This window comes from Gymnoscopelus microlampas, assembly GCF_963454915.1.
Source record: "Gymnoscopelus microlampas genome assembly, chromosome: 16".
Classification (NCBI taxonomy): Eukaryota; Metazoa; Chordata; class Actinopteri; order Myctophiformes; family Myctophidae; genus Gymnoscopelus; species Gymnoscopelus microlampas.
Genome location: NC_139953.1, coordinates 12,448,196 through 12,468,577, shown reverse-complemented (window position 1 = coordinate 12,468,577; position 20,382 = coordinate 12,448,196). Strand labels below are relative to the sequence as shown.

At 40.8% G+C, this 20,382-nt stretch overlaps 1 protein-coding gene across 5 annotated transcripts; it reads left to right on the top strand.

Annotated features, from left to right (window-relative positions):
* The first annotated feature begins 1,531 nt into the window (after positions 1 to 1,531).
* Positions 1,532 to 19,465, top strand: znf410 (zinc finger protein 410). 5 transcript variants are annotated; one of them, XM_084082851.1, is made up of 12 exons: positions 1,532 to 1,644; positions 2,261 to 2,342; positions 2,450 to 2,500; positions 2,779 to 2,911; positions 6,275 to 6,460; positions 8,085 to 8,306; positions 9,737 to 9,899; positions 11,900 to 12,081; positions 12,782 to 12,871; positions 14,092 to 14,211; positions 17,802 to 17,924; positions 19,240 to 19,465. In XM_084082851.1, exons 3-12 carry the CDS (start codon positions 2,468 to 2,470, stop codon positions 19,344 to 19,346), a joined length of 1,359 nt encoding a protein of 452 aa, XP_083938977.1. In that variant the 5' UTR covers positions 1,532 to 1,644; positions 2,261 to 2,342; positions 2,450 to 2,467; the 3' UTR covers positions 19,347 to 19,465. The 5 variants fall into 5 exon arrangements, with proteins under 5 accessions (XP_083938977.1, XP_083938980.1, XP_083938981.1 ...); XM_084082854.1 differs by having other exon boundaries at positions 18,599 to 19,465; XM_084082853.1 differs by having other exon boundaries at positions 1,534 to 1,549.
* Positions 19,466 to 20,382: the final 917 nt, after the last annotated feature.

The window sequence follows — 20,382 nt, the reverse complement described above, 5'->3', positions numbered from 1 at the left end:
CCTACACATTCACATTGTAGATGTCACAAAAGAAAGAAGCTGTCATGTTTTTAGAGGGGCATGCAGAAAGAAAGTGCTTAACAGCATGTCTTTGACTTTGACCTCTGTATTGATAATACACATTATGTAAAAAATACATACATTGTCACACCATTATCAAAAGCCATTATATAAAACGCAAACAAGCCAGTGGCTTATTTCCATTGTTGCGGTGTGCAAATTATGTTGTGCTGCATGACGTGGTGTGTATGTGTTGGAAGCTCTAAAGTCCTGTTGAGATGCAGTGTGTTAAAATGGTGTTAGTGTTCTTGGGGAGCTTGTGCATGTGTGCTGTAGATTCCTCTTGGAGTTCAAAATAGTTATTGTGGTGTTGACTGCAAGTCAGTGCGCCTGAGGTGAGGGCCTTTTACAAGTCTATGTCATTGTCCAGCTAGGTAGGGGCCCATTTTCTCATAATCCTTTAGGCTACTTCATAAAGAAGTATACTAGTATAGATCATTTGTAAATGGAAATACTCAAGTAAAATAAAAAAGCGCCTCCAGCGTGGTAAAAGTAAATGTACTTTATTTCCACCACTGTATGCCGCCCTTACTACAGTGTAATAATTATACATTATCGTACAGTATTATGTCACGGTGCGGGGTTTCGGCCCCGCCCCCCTCCTCCTCTCTGACTCTGATTTTGGCCTGTGTGTCTGAGCTTGGACCCGCAGCACGCCCGGCTGCAAGCCCTTGGGCTAATGACTTATGTTGGCTACTTAAGACTTTCCAGCCGGTGGCCTTTTGCTGGTTGATAATCATTGTTACGGTGTTGTTCTGTTCCTGTCTGTTTCCCTCCTGTGAGAGGTGATCTTGTTTTGTTCCCTGAACTTAAAGTAAAGTACATTATTTCAACGTTATACTGTGTCGCGTCCTGCATTTGGATCCACCTCTCTGTCCGCGGCGATATCGTGACAGTATTACATGGTCTGGGTGCACGATTTACTATTCTCCTGCAGTTACCACATTTCAACACGAGATGGCAGTCAGGCTTTAGAAATTTGGTTTGTGGCAATTTATGAAAAATAAAAGAAACGCGGAAGTTGAACAATTCATGATCCATTCGGCTCTCCGTATAACACGCAGTGTTGCCATGTCTGCTTATTGTAAGCGACTTTGGGCTTGTAAAGTTGCTTGTAAATATTGGTAGTTGCAGGTTTTGGGCTTGTTTATAAAGTGTAATTATTTGGTCTTGCTTCCAATTTGGTATTATTGTTTAAACCAGTTCTCAAACATTTGCATGTCAAGGATGGCCAAATGAATGTATTTCTCTGAAGACCCCCCCATCTGGAAAAAAGGTTTAACTTTCAAATACATTCCAAATATTTCACCTTTTCTTTTCAAGATCTTTTTGAAAATAGCAGATCTTGTGAGCATGTAGATCAGCTATTTTGAAATAGCCAATAAAGACAAGTGGTCATGTGGCTTCTTTTTGGCTTGTTTTCATAGACCTGGCTGCTTAAATCTCTCACAACATCTGGCAACACAGAAAACAAGCTCGCAGCCCACTGGTAGATGTAGACATTTCTCTCTGTCGTATGTTTGTCAATAAGTTACAGTCAACAAGGGAAACAACTGTATTTTAACCTTTATATGGGTGATACAGGTCAGTACTAGTGCTGGTGTAATAACAATAAAAGTGTCCCGCGTCAAAGATTGTCTTTGACACAAAGTATGACACGTTAAAGTGGCTAGCCGCTTAGCAGAGTTAGCTTAGCATAGAATGTCAATAACAAACACGCCGGCTAGTATTGGCACAGCTGTAGGTTAAGCTAGCTCGCAGCAATGTTTAGACTGTGTTCTGTAGTGATGGTTTGTTCTTGCTATTTTCTTGTATTGTTTACATTTGTATCTGGCCTCCTTTTAATTTGTTCTTGATCATGTTTTTGATCTTATTTTTTAAATCTTGTGTTATATTTCTTTTGTTGATCTCTTTTTTTATTATTGTAAAGCACTTTGGGCTGTATTTGATGTCATGAAAGGTGCTATACAAATAAAGTTTATTATTATTATTGTTATTATATTAGGCTACAAAGTGTTTTGAATATTGACCTTTGTAATTTATTTATTTACACAGTTGCATAGAAAATTAGCATCGTCTCCAGCTTGTAAAGGTAGTGCATATAATATACAATAACTTTGCCATGTAGACAAATGGTAAGACAAATTATATTTATTTTCTTTTTGACTTGTTGATTGATCCCATATGTTCTCGTTTGTAGACGCTGTAGGATGGTTTTGAGCGAGAGATGACTGAAAACAAAAATAATATATGATCAACAGAAGTAACGGGTAAACTTGGGGGTAAGTAAGTGCTGCTGGTTGGTTGTTGTCATGTTTGAAGAACCTCGGTCCACTCATATGTGTGTATAATGTGTGGTCGTCATGGTTTTCCTATCTCATTCCTGCAGGTTTCAGAAGTCTGACCCATGCTTTCCGATGAGCTCGACTCCAAACCTGAGGTGACCTGCCCTCCTATAATCCCTAGTACCTGTTTTGTACTTAACTGAGTAATTAACTCAAATTGTAGTCTATGGCGTAGCAATTTATTCTATCGATTACATTTTTGATTTATCAAATAATCGAGAATTGCATTTCTATTATTATAAATGGATTTTTTTTGGTCTTACAATCAATTAAATCAATAAGTCTGCTTACCTGTTGCACACCTATTTGAGTATGAACATTAAAATGACATGCGTCTATAATAGCTTATCGGTTCCTCTGTTTCTCTCATCAGCTGCTGGTGCAGTTTGTACAGAACGCCTCCATCCCATTGGCACAGGGTTTGGAGGACTCGGAGTCCAAGCACTGCTGCTTGCCTCTGCTGACAGCCACTGGGAGCTCTCTATGCAGCCCACTGGAACTGACAGGTATGTGGTCGTTTAGAGCTTTCAGCCCACTGGAACTGACCCTTTTATGACCCTTTAGATCAATGGTTCTCAAAGGTCTCCCCTTATATCTGACAGTATACAAATGTATACTGTAAGATGGCAGAAAGATGACAAAAAGTACAGAGGTAGCCTTGGAGATAATGATAATGCTAATTCTAACTGTATTTTTAAAGCAATTTACAGGAATAACAAGCCATCCCTCTCAGCTTCCCTATCATCTCATTAAAATATTGTTGGATATTTTCAGACATTTAAATATTGGGGAAAAGAAAACGTTACTATCAAACAATAACTTGGCAGCCCCCGTGCAATGACTCCGAGGACCCCCTGTAGAATACCCATGGACCGAGCATTCAGGCCACTGGACCTGACAGGGTTGTGGTCATAAAGAGCTTTTGTTTTGGCCCACTGGAACTGACGGGTTTGTTCTCATTTAGAGATGTTGTTTCAGCTCACTGGTACTGGCAGGTCTGTGGTCATTTTAGAGCTTTCGGGCCACTTACTGACAAGTTTGTGGTCATTTTAGAGCCACCAGGCCACACCAGCCATGTTCATGTTGATTCCACAAGTATGGGGTGAAAAACCTCAAAGTTGGCACTTACACTTTAGCGCTATGGCAGCAAAGTCATGTGGTTATTGACTTTCACTTATCACTTAACCACAAAAATGTTCAAATGATCTTGAAAATGGCCGATCTACATGCTCACAATGTGTTGCACCGTGAGGTGTTGTGAGCTTGTAGGTCAGCTATTTAAAAAAAATCACACCCTGTGTGAAGGTAGCGGCGCCTTTGATACATTTTGTCATCGATATGTTTTTGTCATCATTTTGTCACCGATATGTTTTTTAATGTGTTTATAAACACACGTGTCATGTGAAGCTTGACCAATCACTTTGTTGACGGGTCTGACCAATCAGAGCGTTGACGGGTCTGACCAATCAGAGCGTTGACGGGTCTGACCAATCAGAGCGTTGACGGGTCTGACCAATCAGAGCGTTGACGGGTCTGACCAATCAGAGCGTTGACGGGTCTGACCAATCAGAACGTTGACGGTGAACACGGACAAAGTCAGGTATAGAGCAGGATCCGGCTAGCGCCGCTAAAACGCTTTAAAGTTAATGGGTTTGACAGGGCTCTGTGTGTCTTTGGATTAACATTCATTATGACCATAAAAGGTTAGGGCCTTTGTGTGTATTTTGTCTGTTGTCTCATATAAATGATATTCTTATGTCCTAGCATGAAATGTAAAGGCTCAATTCACTCAGAATATGTTTCTGAGCACGGTTAATAACTGTTCATATTGCATTTCCATGCGCACACAGTTTGGCATGGAATGATTCAAACTGTGGCTAGTCAGCACGGTGGCATAACCATGCTCAGCCAAAGCCATCCGATAGGAGGGCGTAATGACGTAGATACGCAATGATTGGGTTCAGGTCCTGCAGTGGGAAAGCAATCTGAGTCAACACTAAATTCATGCCTGAATATTTACTGCCAGACAGTTGAGGAGAGACAACAATACGTTTCCAAATCCACAACTATTCATAGAAAACTACAGTCATTGTCACAGAGGCTATAGACGCTGAATTGCCTGTTACCACGTGGTTGATTACAGGCTATTCAGGTTTTCACCAGACAAAAAGGTTTTGTGTATAATACAGACGGATTGGCACTCGGCAAAGCATTTGAATTATAATGTAAAACTAGTGATCTAGTCCAGGCATGTTTTAATTTGGACTGGTGATGGCCATTCTCTCATCAGTCATGTGCCATATACATGGACTTTATCCAAAACTTTTAACAGTGAGACCAAAATGCTTTTACTTTTCAGCAGCGGCTACAATGCTGTACATGTGTTTTGACCAAACTCCTAATTAGATGTTATACAGTTATAGTTTAATGTTATGCCTAACCGTGTCATTGCATGGACTCTTTTCAGTTGGACGTTTTGCAGAGGTATAGTGTGTATTCAAAGGTTATGACGAATCTCTCTCTCTCCATCTATTGCCGCATGCACACACAGATTTCTTACCTCGGGATTGTTATGTAATTCCAAAAACCTAGGTTTAAGAAGGCCTCAGAACTTAAGCGCATTGAGGAGAGTCTTGAAACTCTGCAAGAGAGAGATCTCTGCTCCAGGACAAACTGGGTACTGTTTGTGCTCGACACAAAATGAACTTGATTCAGATTATTATGCTTCATATTGTTAGTGATGGGTAGAATTACCTATTGATCCCACAGAGGGAAATTAAGATGTTCCAGCAGAATGTAGGAAATAAAAACAGAGCAGTGCAAGGTATAGGTTTGATTAAAAGAAGGCGTAAAAAATATAAAACCATATAAATAATATAGATGAATAAAAAACACAAGATAAAAGAATACATGGGTATTTCCTTGGTTTTCGTGAACTAACCGTATTTCGTTGTTGTCCGGCTGAAACCTTGTATTTTATATCAGGAAATTCGGGGGGGGGGTCTGTGTTCCAATGGATCCGAAGTTATTAATTAGTCACAAGCTTTTAATACTTTTCACTGGTTAAATATTTATAAAACCCACAGACAGACGTAACCACTTTCGACCTGGTTGTCCCTATTTTGGGCATGTCATTATAGGCATTATAATTTTGAAATTTGGAGATGCAAGGTTTCTGCCATACAAGGTTTCTGCTCCTTATCAGTCACAAAGAATCAGTCATATCTGGCATGTATTAGTGTCCCTGGCTGCTGAGTCAGCCATCACAGTCCCCCAGTTTAATGTCTCTCTACACCTATACAAATAAAGCTTCAAAAGTCAAAGATTAATCATAAAAACAGGAAGAAAACATTTCTTGGGGTATCGCTGGGTTACAAATGATTTGCAATTGCGGTACCAGTCGAGGTAATTGCACAGTCAAGACATTTTTTTAATTGTATTTTATGCCTTATTCAGACAATGAACAGAGACAGGAAAGTCAAGAGAGAGAGAGAGGGGAAGAGAGAAAAAAAAGTCCGCCGAACGTAGCGAAGCAGGCTGGATACCAGGCTAATGACATGCAGTAAAGAGTCTCGGGTTGGAGTCAAATCACGGTCAACTTACTTGTTGGCCTCAATCCAGACACATTTAAGAAATGAATAAAAGACCAACATATCTCCCAAGAGCGATTTCGTCAGCTGCTTACATTCTGAAACTGTCGATACTCACAGTTGAAAGGTTAATTCAAATTAATTGGAGTGTAAATGTACATCCTTTTTTTTTTTACCCACTCTCTGCGGCCTTTAACCATACTCAATTATTCTGCCTTAAGGTAACAACTTAGTTCATTTAAAAACTTAAACAGATTTTTTTGGTGATTTTCTTCCCAGATGGCGGCCTCAGCCATGAGCCCGAGAGCACTCCTTCCCTATCGGAGTTCGGGGGTGCTTCAGAGCGAAGCCCCATGGTTGTCCAAGCCCACTCCCACCCGAGGAGCCCACCCAGCCCTCCGCGGATCCTCCACGACCTGCAGCAGTCAGACAGCACCTCCTATGTCCTGCTAAACCTTGCCAAAGGTGAAGCAAACATTAAAAACACAAAGCAAATGCCCATGCTTGTATAATCTGTGCAATTGCTATCTGCCAGTCTATGGATCCATTGTGATTCTGTGAATGAAGGCACAACAGAGATAATCCTTTTCATCTTTGTTGGTTGGTTTCTTGAGGAGCAGTGTAACTCTGCCTGACTTGAATGCAGATGGGATGCAGCCTTAGGTTGCTGATGTGTTGATGATGATGGTAATGAAAGGGAGCAGATCGGGGGCAACGGCCTAGAAGATCCAGAAAGGAATGAGGTCTGAAAATGTCACCGGTTTTATGACCTCATCTGGAGAGAGGGGAGAGAAGGAAGACAGGCATATGTTGGCGTTGAGTGAGTTAGGCACTTGATTAGTGGAAAGATTGGCGAAAGAGAGAGGAGAGGATGGAAGAATAGAGAAATGTTTAAAGACCTCACGTTGTGTCGAGTGGTAACAGTTTGAGGGTGGCTAGGTTTAGGTGGCACATTGGCGAGAGAGAGACGGAGAAGGTTATGAAGTGGTAATCAGAGGTGTAGGGGGTAACAGGTTCGAGGGAGAACCTCTAGAGAACCCTACTGTATGTCGTAGGAGGAGAAGGAGATAAGGAGATGTCGAATGAAGACAGAACAGACCTAACAAGAAGATACTTATCTGCGGTAGGTTGAACTTGCCCATTAGAATGCGGGGGGGGGGAGTGCCATCTTCCGGAAAGAGCCGATAAGAGAATCTCACTCTTCCAGGAAGTCCCCAAGTGGCCCCTGGGGATGATTGAGCACAATGATGCAAAGAGGGGCAGATTGTGTTGTCGTGATAGCATGGAATTCAAATGTGGAAAGAGAAAGATTAGGGGCAGAAATTCCACTTGGGGGAGATATATCTGATTGTGCGGTACTCTGCTGTAAGCGCTGAGGAGAGTGCACCTTTTTGCCAGTATGCAGGCCCTAATAATACTGTCTCATGACATGATATGAAATAAACTGCGTCTTTCTCTGTGTCTCTGTCCCTCTCTATGTATGCAACGTGCTGCTGTTGAAGTGAGTTGAAGAGGCTGTACGTCATTGTGGTCTTTAGATAACAATAACACGCATAATAGCAAAACTATGGTGACAATGTTACTCTACTGAAATGAATGGTAATCCAGTGGCACTTCAAATCTACGGTATGTTTTGTAAAATGGTCGTCAGTAATGTTAAAGGAGGAGTTCACCCAAAAAATTACATATTTTCTATCAATTGCACACCCCATGAAGCCTTGAATTCATGGATATTTTTTTTTGTGGCATTCCTAAGACAATAATTTGATGACCGGGTGTGTATCCGGTAGGAGACACAAATAATCTACTTTGTGTCTCCTACCGGATACATTAGCCGGTAGGAGACGGGAATTTAATTATTAGCAAAAATAAATCCATGGATGCAAGGCTTCATGGGGTGTGCAATTGATAGAAAAGAAGTCGTTTTTGGGTGAACTACTCCTTTAAGCATACCGTGAGTCCTAGCCAGTGGGCTAAACTTGGCACACCCCCGGGTTGATCCTTTAAGCATTAGCGCGTCCGCATTACGGCTCACTATTTGTTGTTGACTAACTTTTTTCTATTTATATCGCTCCCTCTTCATCTTCAGGCATCAGCACCTCGTCAGAGCCGCTGATCTTCTCCGCAGATGGAGCAGGGGAGGACGACGACGACGGGGTCTCGTCCGGGGACTACGGGATGGATGGCAGCGCTCCCTGGTACCTACGGGTGCAGGAGCTGGCGCACGACAGCCTGATCGCTGCCACGCGGGCACAGCTTGCCAGGGATGCCAGGGCCAGCCAAGATGCCAGGGCTGCAAGCGTCAGTAGCAGTAAATGTCTTCTTTTTTATCTTAATCAGTACAAGCAGATAACCATTGAAGTTTATCTATAGGGGATACATTGTCAACAGTGCAATTAGAACGTAATTTGTCAAAGCTTTTAACCCATTAAGACCTGGAACTGTGTCATTTTTAGATTTGAGCTAAATAGCATTATTTTACACTTTGGGCTATTCAAAAATAGCAGATATGCAAGCTCATAGCGCGGCACAAGCTTGTAGATCTGCTATTTTTGAAAAATCGTGAAAATGTGTGCAAATCTTTGAATATATATATTTTTAAAGCGAACATTTTTAACTCAAATCTTTGCTTCAGGGGGCTTCCCTGGAACAAAATATTTTGATGGGGGTCCGTGGCCAAATAGATATAATTTTGGGGGTCCTTGACATGAAAAAGATTGAGCACCACTGATATAGAAACATACGTTTTTCAGAAAACTGTTGAGATTTAGGAGACATGTTAAAGGTCTCAATGTTAAAGGCCGTTGTAGAAAAGCAACTTGATGGAATTTCAGGTAGCAAGCTGTACTCTGCGCCACAGAGTCTTGGCTCATACAGTATGTAGTAGGCCTTGAGCTAATGCAGCAGACAAAAAAATATTGTCTCTCAGTACTTCGGTCTTTGCACTGCCTTCAGTGCAGTGTGGAGTACAATGTCTGCAGCACGGCGTGCCTTAGTGCAGTGTGGAATAAAATGTTCAGTCCCTGAGCTAGTATAAGTACCCCTCCAGCCGCCAATGATTAAATTATGTCCTGTACAGTAGGTGCCCCTCAGCATCAATGTGTCTGTTACAGACAGACGTTACCACTGACTCGGCGTCGGTGTGATTCTTGCTGATAAATTCCTTCCAATACCCTGGCAGTTTAAAAGAGAGAGTGATTGCATTCCATATTCAGCATAGTATAGCCGTCATGTATTATATCGTCCCTGTCAGGAGGAAACCTTGTACGCCAAAACCGTTGCTTTTCAGGAAATGGGGAAAAAAGAACCTGTGTTCCAATTGGATTCAATGTAGTTTTTTTTTTATAATAATCATTTATTTTTGCGATTTTACATTTAGACTGGACTGCAACACAAGGTTTTTGTTAATACTTTTCATTGGTTCAATATTTATAAAACACAGACACACTTATTTTTTTTTTAAATAGCCGATTTACAAACTCTTTGTGAGCTTGTAGATCTGCTATTTTTGCTGGAACACTCTTGCATGACAAAATAGGACATTCATATACGTAAAAAAAAAACATAAAAATTTAAATATGTAGATACAAGGTTTCCGCCTGACAGAGACCATATAGCCCTTCAGTGGGTCTTGAGATTGTCCCAGATGATTGGTTCTATACAGCCAGGCTCCAGACTCCTATGGAATCCTCGTCTTCTCAATCTCCCTCCTCCGGCTTCTTTCTCCTCCGGCTTGCCTAGGCGACCACACACACAGCTTCACGCCAGACGGGGAGAAGCAGCGCGAGCTATTGTCTCGGGTGAGCCGCCCGCTCTCCAAGCAGATCCTTCGCTGCTCTTTCGAGGGTTGTTGTAGGACGTTCACCTGGCCCGCTCACCTCAAATACCACCTCAAAACACACAGGTAAGAAGAGGGACTCTCTGGAGAACATAACAGGCTTATTATTATAATGTTAGTTTCGGTAGGGTTGGGCATTTAACACAAGACATATCCAAACCGACTTAATCTTGCAAATTTTGCTTTTCTTTTCAAAGAATCAACACAAAAAAATATATATATTTTTTTAATCATCTAAATTGATTAGTGTTATTAAACACTTAATATTATACTTTGTTGTACAATGGTGGCGTACGAAAAAAAGTGAAAATAGCCGACCGTCCATTAATCTTAAACGAGGCAAAAGTTTGAAATAATCCTGATATTGATTTGAAGTCATATCGCCCAGCCCTAAAGACCGAAGCCCATAGCAGACTTATAACGAAGTCACAAGATTGTCATGGGCATACACGCTGTAGTCCCATAAGCAGCTTTGAGTTGAGCAAACCTTTTTTTTAAATATTTCTTTACACATTTTCCCAAGTCAGCTACTACCGCTTATCCCTATGCAGTAAAGGTACTGCATATTGTTAGCCTCATAGCATAATTGCCTAAGTCTTATTTTAAGGTTTTTGGAAAAGGAGAAAAAAACACTATCTGCCTAAGTCATCTCTTGACTTCGGCAAAATGTGCTTTTTCGTCATTTCATTGCTGATTCATCCTTCCTTATTGCCTATGTCTAATGCTAGTTACAAAAGTCATCCCTTTGACTTAGGCAGATATGCCTTTGCCGTTGTCAACTGACATGACCTAAAGCGTTTAACTGTTTATTACGAATGAAAATAAAAAGGCTATCACCCACCATAATGAAATTGCTTAAAAAACAAACCAAAACAATTAAATGTATTTAACAAAATGTATTTATAAATTCATCTTGCATACCCCAGGTTGATTTCTTTTATTGTAGATGTTAAATCAAAATTTCTCCTTGAATACTCTCTTTGTTTGCCTTATTCTCTTGTGTGATAGCATTTCTCTAGCTGCTGTATCTACTTTGACTACTGAATCGACCGCAACATCTCCAATTAAAAAAATAGAAAATGAAAGCGCATCACTATAATACTTGAATTTAATCTCCCGATATTGAATTGTATCAAACATAAACAAGGTGGATTGAATTGACTGTGCAGAATCATTAGCAGGCAAGTTGGGGAGGTTGCTGGCAGTAAGACTGTTTACACATTCTTTGATTTACTTGTGGTTGCAGCAGCTGGCCGGGGCAACAGAAAACGGCATCAAAGCGGAGAGGAGAAGACTGCTTATGCAATTTGTGCAATGCAGGAAGCTCTGATCTTGTTCATTGTATCAGTTTTGGAAAAAAAGCGATTTGCGGTCAGCCTGCCTGATAAGTGTGGTGAGCTGCGGTAAATTAGCCTTTTATGAAGGCAAAGTTCTGAGTAACTGCATGGATTAAAGTTCTCAGTCACAACGACTGATCTCAGTAATTTGGATTCCACAGAAGCCTTCTTTTGTTTTTAAAGATATTTTTCGGGCCATTCTGCCTTTTAATTGATAGTTCACAGTGGAGATAGACAGGAAACAGGGAGAGAGAGATGGGGAGAGACATGCAGTAAAGATCGTCGGGAACGGGACTCGAACCCGCAATGTACTGTCAGGCTACATTAGAGCCTAAGGGCCCGGACCACAGACGCATTGAGAACTTGTAAATAGGCTATTTTTGGTTATTTAAGATTAGAGCATTTGAAGTGGTTAAACTAGCAATATGTTCAGAAGCATCATCCATAAAATCTTAATAGTCTCAGAAATTTTAATATAAAAGCCTCAATCTGTGATTTCTTCACCTGGTTGGCAGTATGTAGAACAGCAGGAACAATATTACTAAATCATCATTTTACATATTATGTTAATTGTTTAGGGAACAGTGCTTTCACAAATCACACATTTAGAACTTGGTCATACAAATGTTTTCAGTCGTGAGATTTTATTTTTGCTTTAATCCATAAACTCCTGAGTAAGTCTCCTGTGTTTTATACGTGTGCTTGTTGTCTGCTTTTGGGGCGTTGAAGGAACGACCGTACGTTCCGGTGCGGGGCAGAGGGCTGTGGGAAGAGCTTCTACGTGCTGCAGAGGCTGCAGGTTCACATGAGGACCCACAACGGAGAGAAGCCCTTCATCTGCAAAGAGAAGAACTGCGGAAAGAGGTTCACCACCGCCGGCAACCTGAAGAACCACAAACGCACGCACACAGGTCAGAGCCACAGACATACAAGACTTTACAAGACTTTACTATCTGACAATTATTCAATGTGTTATCATAAACACCCCCCACTGAGTCCATAGAAGAAAAAAAGTGAAAAACGAATAAAGCAAAAATAAGGACAAATTAAATTGGGGGCAGTGCTCCTGTAGCACTCTTAAATTAACTTTTATACTTCATATATTTCTGAGACCCATTTACCCCAGTTTCTTTCAAATCCATCTTCACGCTTTCACGAAAGTAATTCTTTCCATCTCTTTGATCTCTACAACTGTTATTTTCCAGTTGTTAATGCACGGTGGTTTTATATCCAACCAAGCTCTATCTGAACCTTACGAGTTCATGAGATTGATATTTAGGTCTTTTTTTGATACATGCACCTTTTGTAGGGTGACCTTAGACCTTTTACTCAAGCTTAACGTTGCTAACATTGTCAGGCCATGCCATAACTGGCAAATAAAAGTAAGATAATAAGTCAAACTGCTTCAACGTAATATGTATCTGCTGGGTGTGTATATACTCTATCTATAAATGTATATCGTTGCTGTCTTTTTTTTTTTTTTTATGTAAATTAACGCCCTACTTGATCATACTACAGCGTCACACAATAGCATAGCTGTCGATCTGCAATTTTTCCACCCGACAGATACGATATATACATATATGTTTGTGTGTATGTGGATACTTCCAGGAGAGAAACCTTTTCTGTGCGAAGCAGATGGTTGTGGGCGATCGTTTGCAGAATACTCCAGTCTACGAAAGCACATGCTCGTTCATTCTGGTGAGTGGGACACACTTTTCTTAATAAGCCGAGGAGGGCTGAGGAGCAGAGCTCTGGAGGACCTCATATTTCAGGATTACAAGTGGATATATGTGTCAGGGAAAGAAAGCCAACCGAGAATCCTGAAATGTGGGTTCAGTGTTGTTAGTCATAACTCTCCAAGGGTGCTACGTTTTAGGTTTTGGAGTTGAAGGAATACTCACGATTTATTGTATTAACCCATTCATTCAACAGTTTTTTGAAAATAATATAAAAAATATGAAATATTAAAAAATATTTAGTTCCAGGGACCCCCAGAAACAAAGATTTGAGTTACAAATGTTGGCTTTAAAATATATATATTTTCAAAGATTTGCAATTCTTTTCAAAAATAGCAGATCTGCAAGCTCATAGCGCGGCCCTCGGTGCCTCGCTATGAGCTTGTATATCTGCTATTTTTTAATAGCCAAAGAAATCTAAAATGACATAGACACGTTCCCTGTCTTAATGGATTAAGTACATACAAAAAAAAAACACCAGCTACAGGAACATTCCCTGGACCAAACAATGAATACTATGAACGTCTGCTCTAAAAATACACTGCGTTCTCCTCACTGGCAGCCTCTCGCTGTTCAGCCATTTGGAGATCCTCGTAGCTGCAGACACATACAGACACATAACAGAACCACACATACTGTACAGTTGAAACTCTTGTCTGTAGTTCTGCCACCATCCAATTATGTCAGTGATGCCACTCACCACCACCCAGTGATGCCATCACTAACTAAAATATAGCAGATCTACTGTGCTATTTGTGCGCGACAGGGTCATAAAACAAAGTATTACAATGGGGCTAAAGTGATCTTAACCACTTCAATGTTAGATCTCGTCTCTGTCGGGTGGAAAACCTCATGCAGTATGTCCAAAACGGTTACTTTTCAAGATTCATATTCAAAAATCGACAAGCTCAAAACATTGTGCGAAGCGACATGTTTTGAGCTTGTAGATCTGCTACTTTTGATGCTTTTGTGTGATGCTGTAGTATGATCAAGTAGGGCATTAATTTACGAAAAAAAACAAAATATGGAGATGAGCAGTTTCTGCCCAACAGCAACGATTTGTAATGGTGAATGGGAATGTAGTCAATTGAAACAAGTCCTTATAAGTACAGTTATAATTAGTAATACAAACGTGTGTGTGTGTGTGTGTGTGTGTGTGTGTGTGTGACCCATAATAACCAGGTGAGAAGCCCCATCAGTGTGGGATCTGTGGGAAGACTTTCTCTCAGTCCGGCAGCAGAAATGTCCACATGAGGAAGAGACACGGAGAGGAGGGACTCATCTGTGAGGGCAGAGAAACAGGTCAGACACACACACTTTCACTAAAAAGGGAAAAGTTCCTTACAATGTCTATTTATCAATCAAATTCTACTGTACTTGTGGAGACATTTGGTCCTCACAAGTATAATATACTTGTGTGGGTGCCTGTACGCCTGCGCACAGACACACGCACTCACGCACACACACACACACAATAAAAGCAGTGTTGGGCATTAGCTATACTCAGCCCAAGTACAGATGCTGTTTCATGGTTTGTTACATCAAAGACTGCAGCATGAATTGTTCATGATGTTCAGTTCTTTAAATGATGAATTCTATGGCACTTTAATTTTTCACATATTTGGCTCAGATTCCGCACAAGCCCTACAGGTTTGGAAAAACATCTGTGACTGGCTGCACAGCAGACATAATTCTTTTTGAATCTCTCTCAAGTGTATATGAGCAATAACAAGATACCCCTCATTACGCTTGTCTTTACAGAACTCATTCATTTTTCTTGCAGTCACTGGACAAAATTCCTCGTGTTCAGTTTTAGAACAGGCATTATGTCTTTTGAAAAAGTTCTTAATAGCTGTGGTGGATCATTTTGGTAATGGGACCTACAGTAGGTTTATTCTTGGTTCTAATCCCAGTATCGCTCCAATGTTCCTCTAATGATTTGTTAGTTGTTATTGTTATTGTATCGCCTAAATTAACAATGCTGTCCTATATTGGATTTGGTTTCAACAATAGGATGAGTTGATGAATATAGGATCTTTTTAATGGGGGCAGTGGGAGCGATTTTCTGGCTGCAGAGGCCCACCACAGGCAGAACTGTGCACTTGGCGCACACACCCTCAAGAAGTCCCAATTAAGAACGATACATTTAATTGTGCCAGCCAAGTCCCCATAGAACTGTCTCTTTGGCGAGAGTGGACATGATGTAAATGATACCAAACACACCCCGATCTGCTCACAAGTTTCCCCTGTGAACAGAGAGGTTCATACATTTTGAAACATTTTCAAAAATAATTGAGATAATATTTCCGTATTTTGGCCATAATGCATTATTTATTTTGATTATTGATATTTGGATAATTTCTTTGTGTGTTGTCACAATTGCCCTTTGCAACCTTTGTTTACATGGCCTGAAAGCCACACAATTAAATTGTTAATCGCAATTATTTGTATGACAATTAATCAAGGAAAATGTCATAATCGTGACAGCCATTACACATTTGGGGCATTGATTTCAAAATAGTACGCCTTTAGGTGCAGATTAAGTACAACTTAATAAGGTCTAAAAAATAAGGTTTTACTGATCACAAAATGTTAACCCTAACCCTAACATTGTGATAACAAGCAACTGCTTTGTCATTCTCAGACCAGTAGTCTGTAATCCACCATGGGCAGAAAATTGTGTGTAGTCACTAGTCAGGCTGTGTAGAAAAAGGTCACAGCTTCTTCATCACTTTGCCAGACTCCCACTTAATGTTTTTCTTTGCGTGTAGACTAGAGGAGCCTGGTGCCTGAGTGACCTTTCCTCTGGCGCTCCGAGACTCCAGACGAGGTCTAATGGCACCCTGTTCCCACAGGCAGATTTAGTTCTGTGAAACATTTCAAATGAAATGCGGCCCCCGAGCTGCGGCAATATTCCAGTGCTTTCTGTGCCGTGTATCAGAAAATACTTTTTTATTCGCCACGCATTTTAAAGATGAGAAATAATATGAGTTGTGAAGGTGAGGAATGCGAGAACCACTGGTCAGAGACAAGAGAAGAGACATAAAATGCAGGACTGGTATTGAAAGTGTGGCAAATGGGTATTGAAACCGTTTCAAAATATTCAGAAAGTGGTCTGTTTGAGTAAAGCAGACTATGCGCATCAACCCAACCGTATATCATGGTTTCCTTGTCATATTGTCTTATTACAAACCTTGTTAGATTTAGTTGTAAAGATCATCTGATCTGTGCAGCATTTAGGCAACAGTGAATCATGATTGTATACAATTGCATTACATTGTATTCGAGGAATTTTTGAGGACATAATGTTTTTATATAAATAAATAAATAAATAAATATAGTACTGTTGTGCATGTTTCCAGGCTGATCCCGGTGAAATCTAGAGCTATTAATCCATTTGACCGTGAAAGAATCTGTAATTTTTTTAATTTCTTTGGCTATTCAAAAATAGCAGATATACAAGCACGCTATGAGCTTGTAGATCTGCTATTTTTGAAAAATCGTGAAAGTGTGCAAATCTTAATATATATATATTCTAAAGCGAACATTTGTAACTCAAATCTTTGCTTCTGGGGACTCTACAAATGTCTTCTGAATCCTAACAGTTTTTTGAAACACTTATCTTGTTGCTATAATATCAGTGGTTCTCAAACTTTTTCATGTCAAGGACCCCCAAAATGATATGTATTTGGCTGCGGACCCCCATCTCAAAACATATTTTTCCAGGGACCCCCAGAAGCAAAGATTTGAGTAAAAACATATATATTTTTGCTTTAAAAAATATACATATTCAGAGATTTTAAAGATTAAAAAAAAATAGCAGATCTACAAGCTCATAGTGCGGCACTCGGTGCCACAGGTGCGTCCCCGGTCTTAATGGGTTAAATGTGCCCCAAACCTCCACGCTTCTCCTGGCAAAGCAAAGAGAAAATTCAGCCATCATAGTCAACTAAATCATGTATTGTTTTGCAAACGACACATAAGGCGAAGTTTGTTATACTTGTTTATCTCTGTGCATGACATACAATCCAGAGTCTTATGTACAGTAAACTGCTGAGTTGCACTCATCAGAACATAACAGGAGGATGCACAAACGCAAGTGTACAACAGACAAGCTCGCCGGGGAAATGCACGACTCGCAAACACAACAATTATTATTTAACCACTTAAACCCTATTATTATACTTAGTTGACCGGGGGTCCCCCAGGCCTCTATACTTTGGTCCGCCCCCTTTTTTCCCTCTACACCAGGGGTCTTCAAGAGGTGGTCCTCAGAGTTACTACAGGGGGTCCGACAGATCTTTGTGTGGTTGGGGACCATTTGCTGAAAATAGCAGATCTACAAGCTCACAACGCCTCGCGCTGCAAGGCGTTGTGAGCTTGTAGATCGGCTATTTTCAGAGAGTCGGTGTAGAAGGAAAAAGAGCAGACCACTTACAGAGCGGTCAAGCTGACTAAATATTGAGAGTTTAAAAAGTTAACTATCTGAAAATACTCATTAGCATGAATCCAACTACAGTATGTATGAAATATATGAACAAAGTTTAATCTGCAACATAATTTTATACAATATTTAGTGGGGGTCCCTGCTTCATCTCTCTCTCAGCTATGGGGTCCCTGGCCTAAAAACGTTGAAGACCCCTGCTCTACACCAAATCTATTCAATGACAATTGCTGATGTACAAGCTCACAGCATGTCGCAATGCGGGTTTAGTAGGGTGGTTAATAATAATTTAAACCTGTGTGGAGTGTGGGTGATTTTGAGTCCCCACTATGGCTGTTTAAAATGGGTCTAGAAATCCCTATATCGGCCCCTACCTGTTCCCCAAGTGTCACTGTGGGTGCTGTTGTATGGGCACATAATTGAAGCGGTGTGTGTGTGTGATTGACAGGAGAGGCTCTGACCCAAAGCAGCTTGCTGGAGGCTGATGGGGAGACAGGTGACAGCATGGTCACCATGACGACGACGTCGGTGGAACCCATGAACCTTCATCATGCGTTGCTGAGAGCTCAAGGTAGGCGTAGGATCACATGTGACACAAACGCGTCACCGGCAGAGGAGGATGGTGATGGTAACTACACAGTCACAGCTCATCATACCTAGAGTGACCGCATCCCACCTAAACAGTCATGTCATACATGCAGGAATGACTATTTGACTTAATGTCTTTAACCCAGTGGTTCTCGAACTTGCACATTTCAAGCACCCCCCTTAACTATGACCGTGTACAAATGAAACCAAAGGACCCTAACTGGTCCATTTGGGTCCATTTGTACACTGTCGTAAGGGTCCATTTTAGCACCCCTAAAGGAACCCAGAGAGTCCCTGGACCCCACTTTTTGCTTTAAATACAATTTAATTCATTTTTTATTGCATATTTCATAACACAACAGCAATTCAGTGTGCTTTACATAAAGCAGAAAATGCATTTTTGCCCACAACTCGTCACAGCAGAACATGTTGAGCTTGTAGATCACCTGCGTGCAGCCAAGTATAACTCAGGCTTTACTGTAGGTTTTGGCCTGTCTTGACTAGTTAAGATTGAACGAGGCTTGTGAAAAATGCAAGGCAAATACTAGCAAAGTACCACGGTTGGCTGGAGTAGTGCCCATTTACTTGGAAAAGTTACTCCATTTTGTCCTTCAGATTCCCCAAAATGACTTGTCAGCATTCCTCATTAAATCCAAGCAGCAGAGCCAGCCGCCAGCTTGCAGAAAACTCAAGGACAACTGTAGCAACACATTCCTGCAATGTGACAAGTGTCTGTCAAACACCGTTAACATTTCCCTTCAGCCAGCCAGGAATGAATGGATGTCTAAGAGGAGGACCTCGCTGTCGTAGTTCAACCTCGGTGAGGTTGTTACGAGTCGTTTCCCCCTGTCACAGACACCTTTGATGTTTAGCGCAGCAAACCTTTTTAGCTCGAGACTCAAAAGAGAAATGTGGTGTCTGTCTCCCAGGAGGCCGGGACCCAAACTGAACCCATTAAGACCTGAGGCAGATTCAACAAATGTCTTCTAAATCAGTAGTTTTCACTCTTTCCAGATTTTTAAAACATGTAAAAAAAAAATAGAAGAATGTATAAGCTCAACGCTGTGAGCTTGTATATCTGCTGTTTTTGAATAGACAATGCAACATTCTAAAATGACACAGATACTCTACTGTAGATCTGCTAATTTCACTATTTCTTACAAGTTTCTTTTAATTTATGGATTATACATTTCTGAAATTCTGTTGAAAAAGACTCCCGACACCATTGTTTGGGAAACTCTAGTTTTAGCGTAACGTCTCTTCTCTCTCTGAACATGGTGTCTGTTTTTTCTGGCCAGGTTCTGCAGACTCTGTGGTGGTTCTCTCTCAACCTCATGAGCTGGTGACGATGACATCCGAGGGCCATGCAACGTATGGAGAACAGGTCACCGTGGCTCTGCTATAGTGTCGTCATAATGCAGTTGTTTCCCCCTCACATCATGTTTGAGCGGTCAGTCAAGCAAAAGGAATGGACTTAACATGAAGACGTCTATCTGTAAATAGTTACCATTGACTGTCACCCTTGTAGATATATATGTAATTAGCTGCCAATAACGGTTTTATTTTGACAAAAAGCACAAAATGCTAAAGTTTGTACAAAATGACATTTTTCCTCAAGTTTCTTTTTTTGTTTTTTAAGAAAACTAAGTACTCCCAAAGAAATACAAAGACGGGTGTAAAAATTATGTTTTATGAAAACACAATAATGTATAGATACCTGCATTTTCATCATCATGTACATTTAAGGTTAACAGCGGTTTTCCTAATGTAAAATTAACAACTCCGAATGCCATTTATTTGTTTTGTTCCAGCGGCTAATAATAATTTATAAAATTACCACTTGAAATGTGCCAGACATATTGCACTCTCTCTACGCCAGTGGTTCTCAAAGTAGGGTCCAGGGACCCTCGAGGGGGTTCCAAATGGACCCCTTACAGGTCTGTAAGAGTGTACAAATGTGTACATTTGTACACTCTTGAGTTATGGGGGTCCTTGAAATAAAAAACTAGTTTGAGAACCACTCCCTCTACACTCGGTTACAGTAAAGTTGTCACCAACAGTCTATCCCACTGTTGCATGGAAATGATGGAGCACACTGCCAGTCATCTTATGGAAAGGGCTACACCACAGGACATCCATGGACCATGAAACTCCCTATCAGTTTCTGGCAAATGAGGACACGTTTTTGCCAAATTATGCAAAGAAATATGCTTACTGTGCGCGTATTAGCAAAAGACTGTCATGTTTCAGCCGGTGTCTATGTAATGCCTGATTTATACTTGGTTACGTGCTGGTGTTGTGCACCGAAAACAAGCCAGTCTCCAAACTCGCAACGAATCGTGCTGCGTGTTGTGAGGTTGACTGTTTTCGGCGTGTGAATAAACTCGATATACCAACCCCTGAGATGAATCGCATTCAAAACATTTACTGCGCGTATTACC

Excerpts from the sequence above, each read along its gene's own strand:
- znf410 (XM_084082851.1), top strand. The coding sequence starts at position 2,468 with ATGCTTTCCGATGAGCTCGACTCCAAACCTGAG. Across the intron at positions 6,461-8,084 it reads CCTGCTAAACCTTGCCAAAG|GCATCAGCACCTCGTCAGAG; the intron begins GTGAAGCAAACA and ends CTTCATCTTCAG. Across the intron at positions 9,900-11,899 it reads TACCACCTCAAAACACACAG|GAACGACCGTACGTTCCGGT; the intron begins GTAAGAAGAGGG and ends GGGGCGTTGAAG.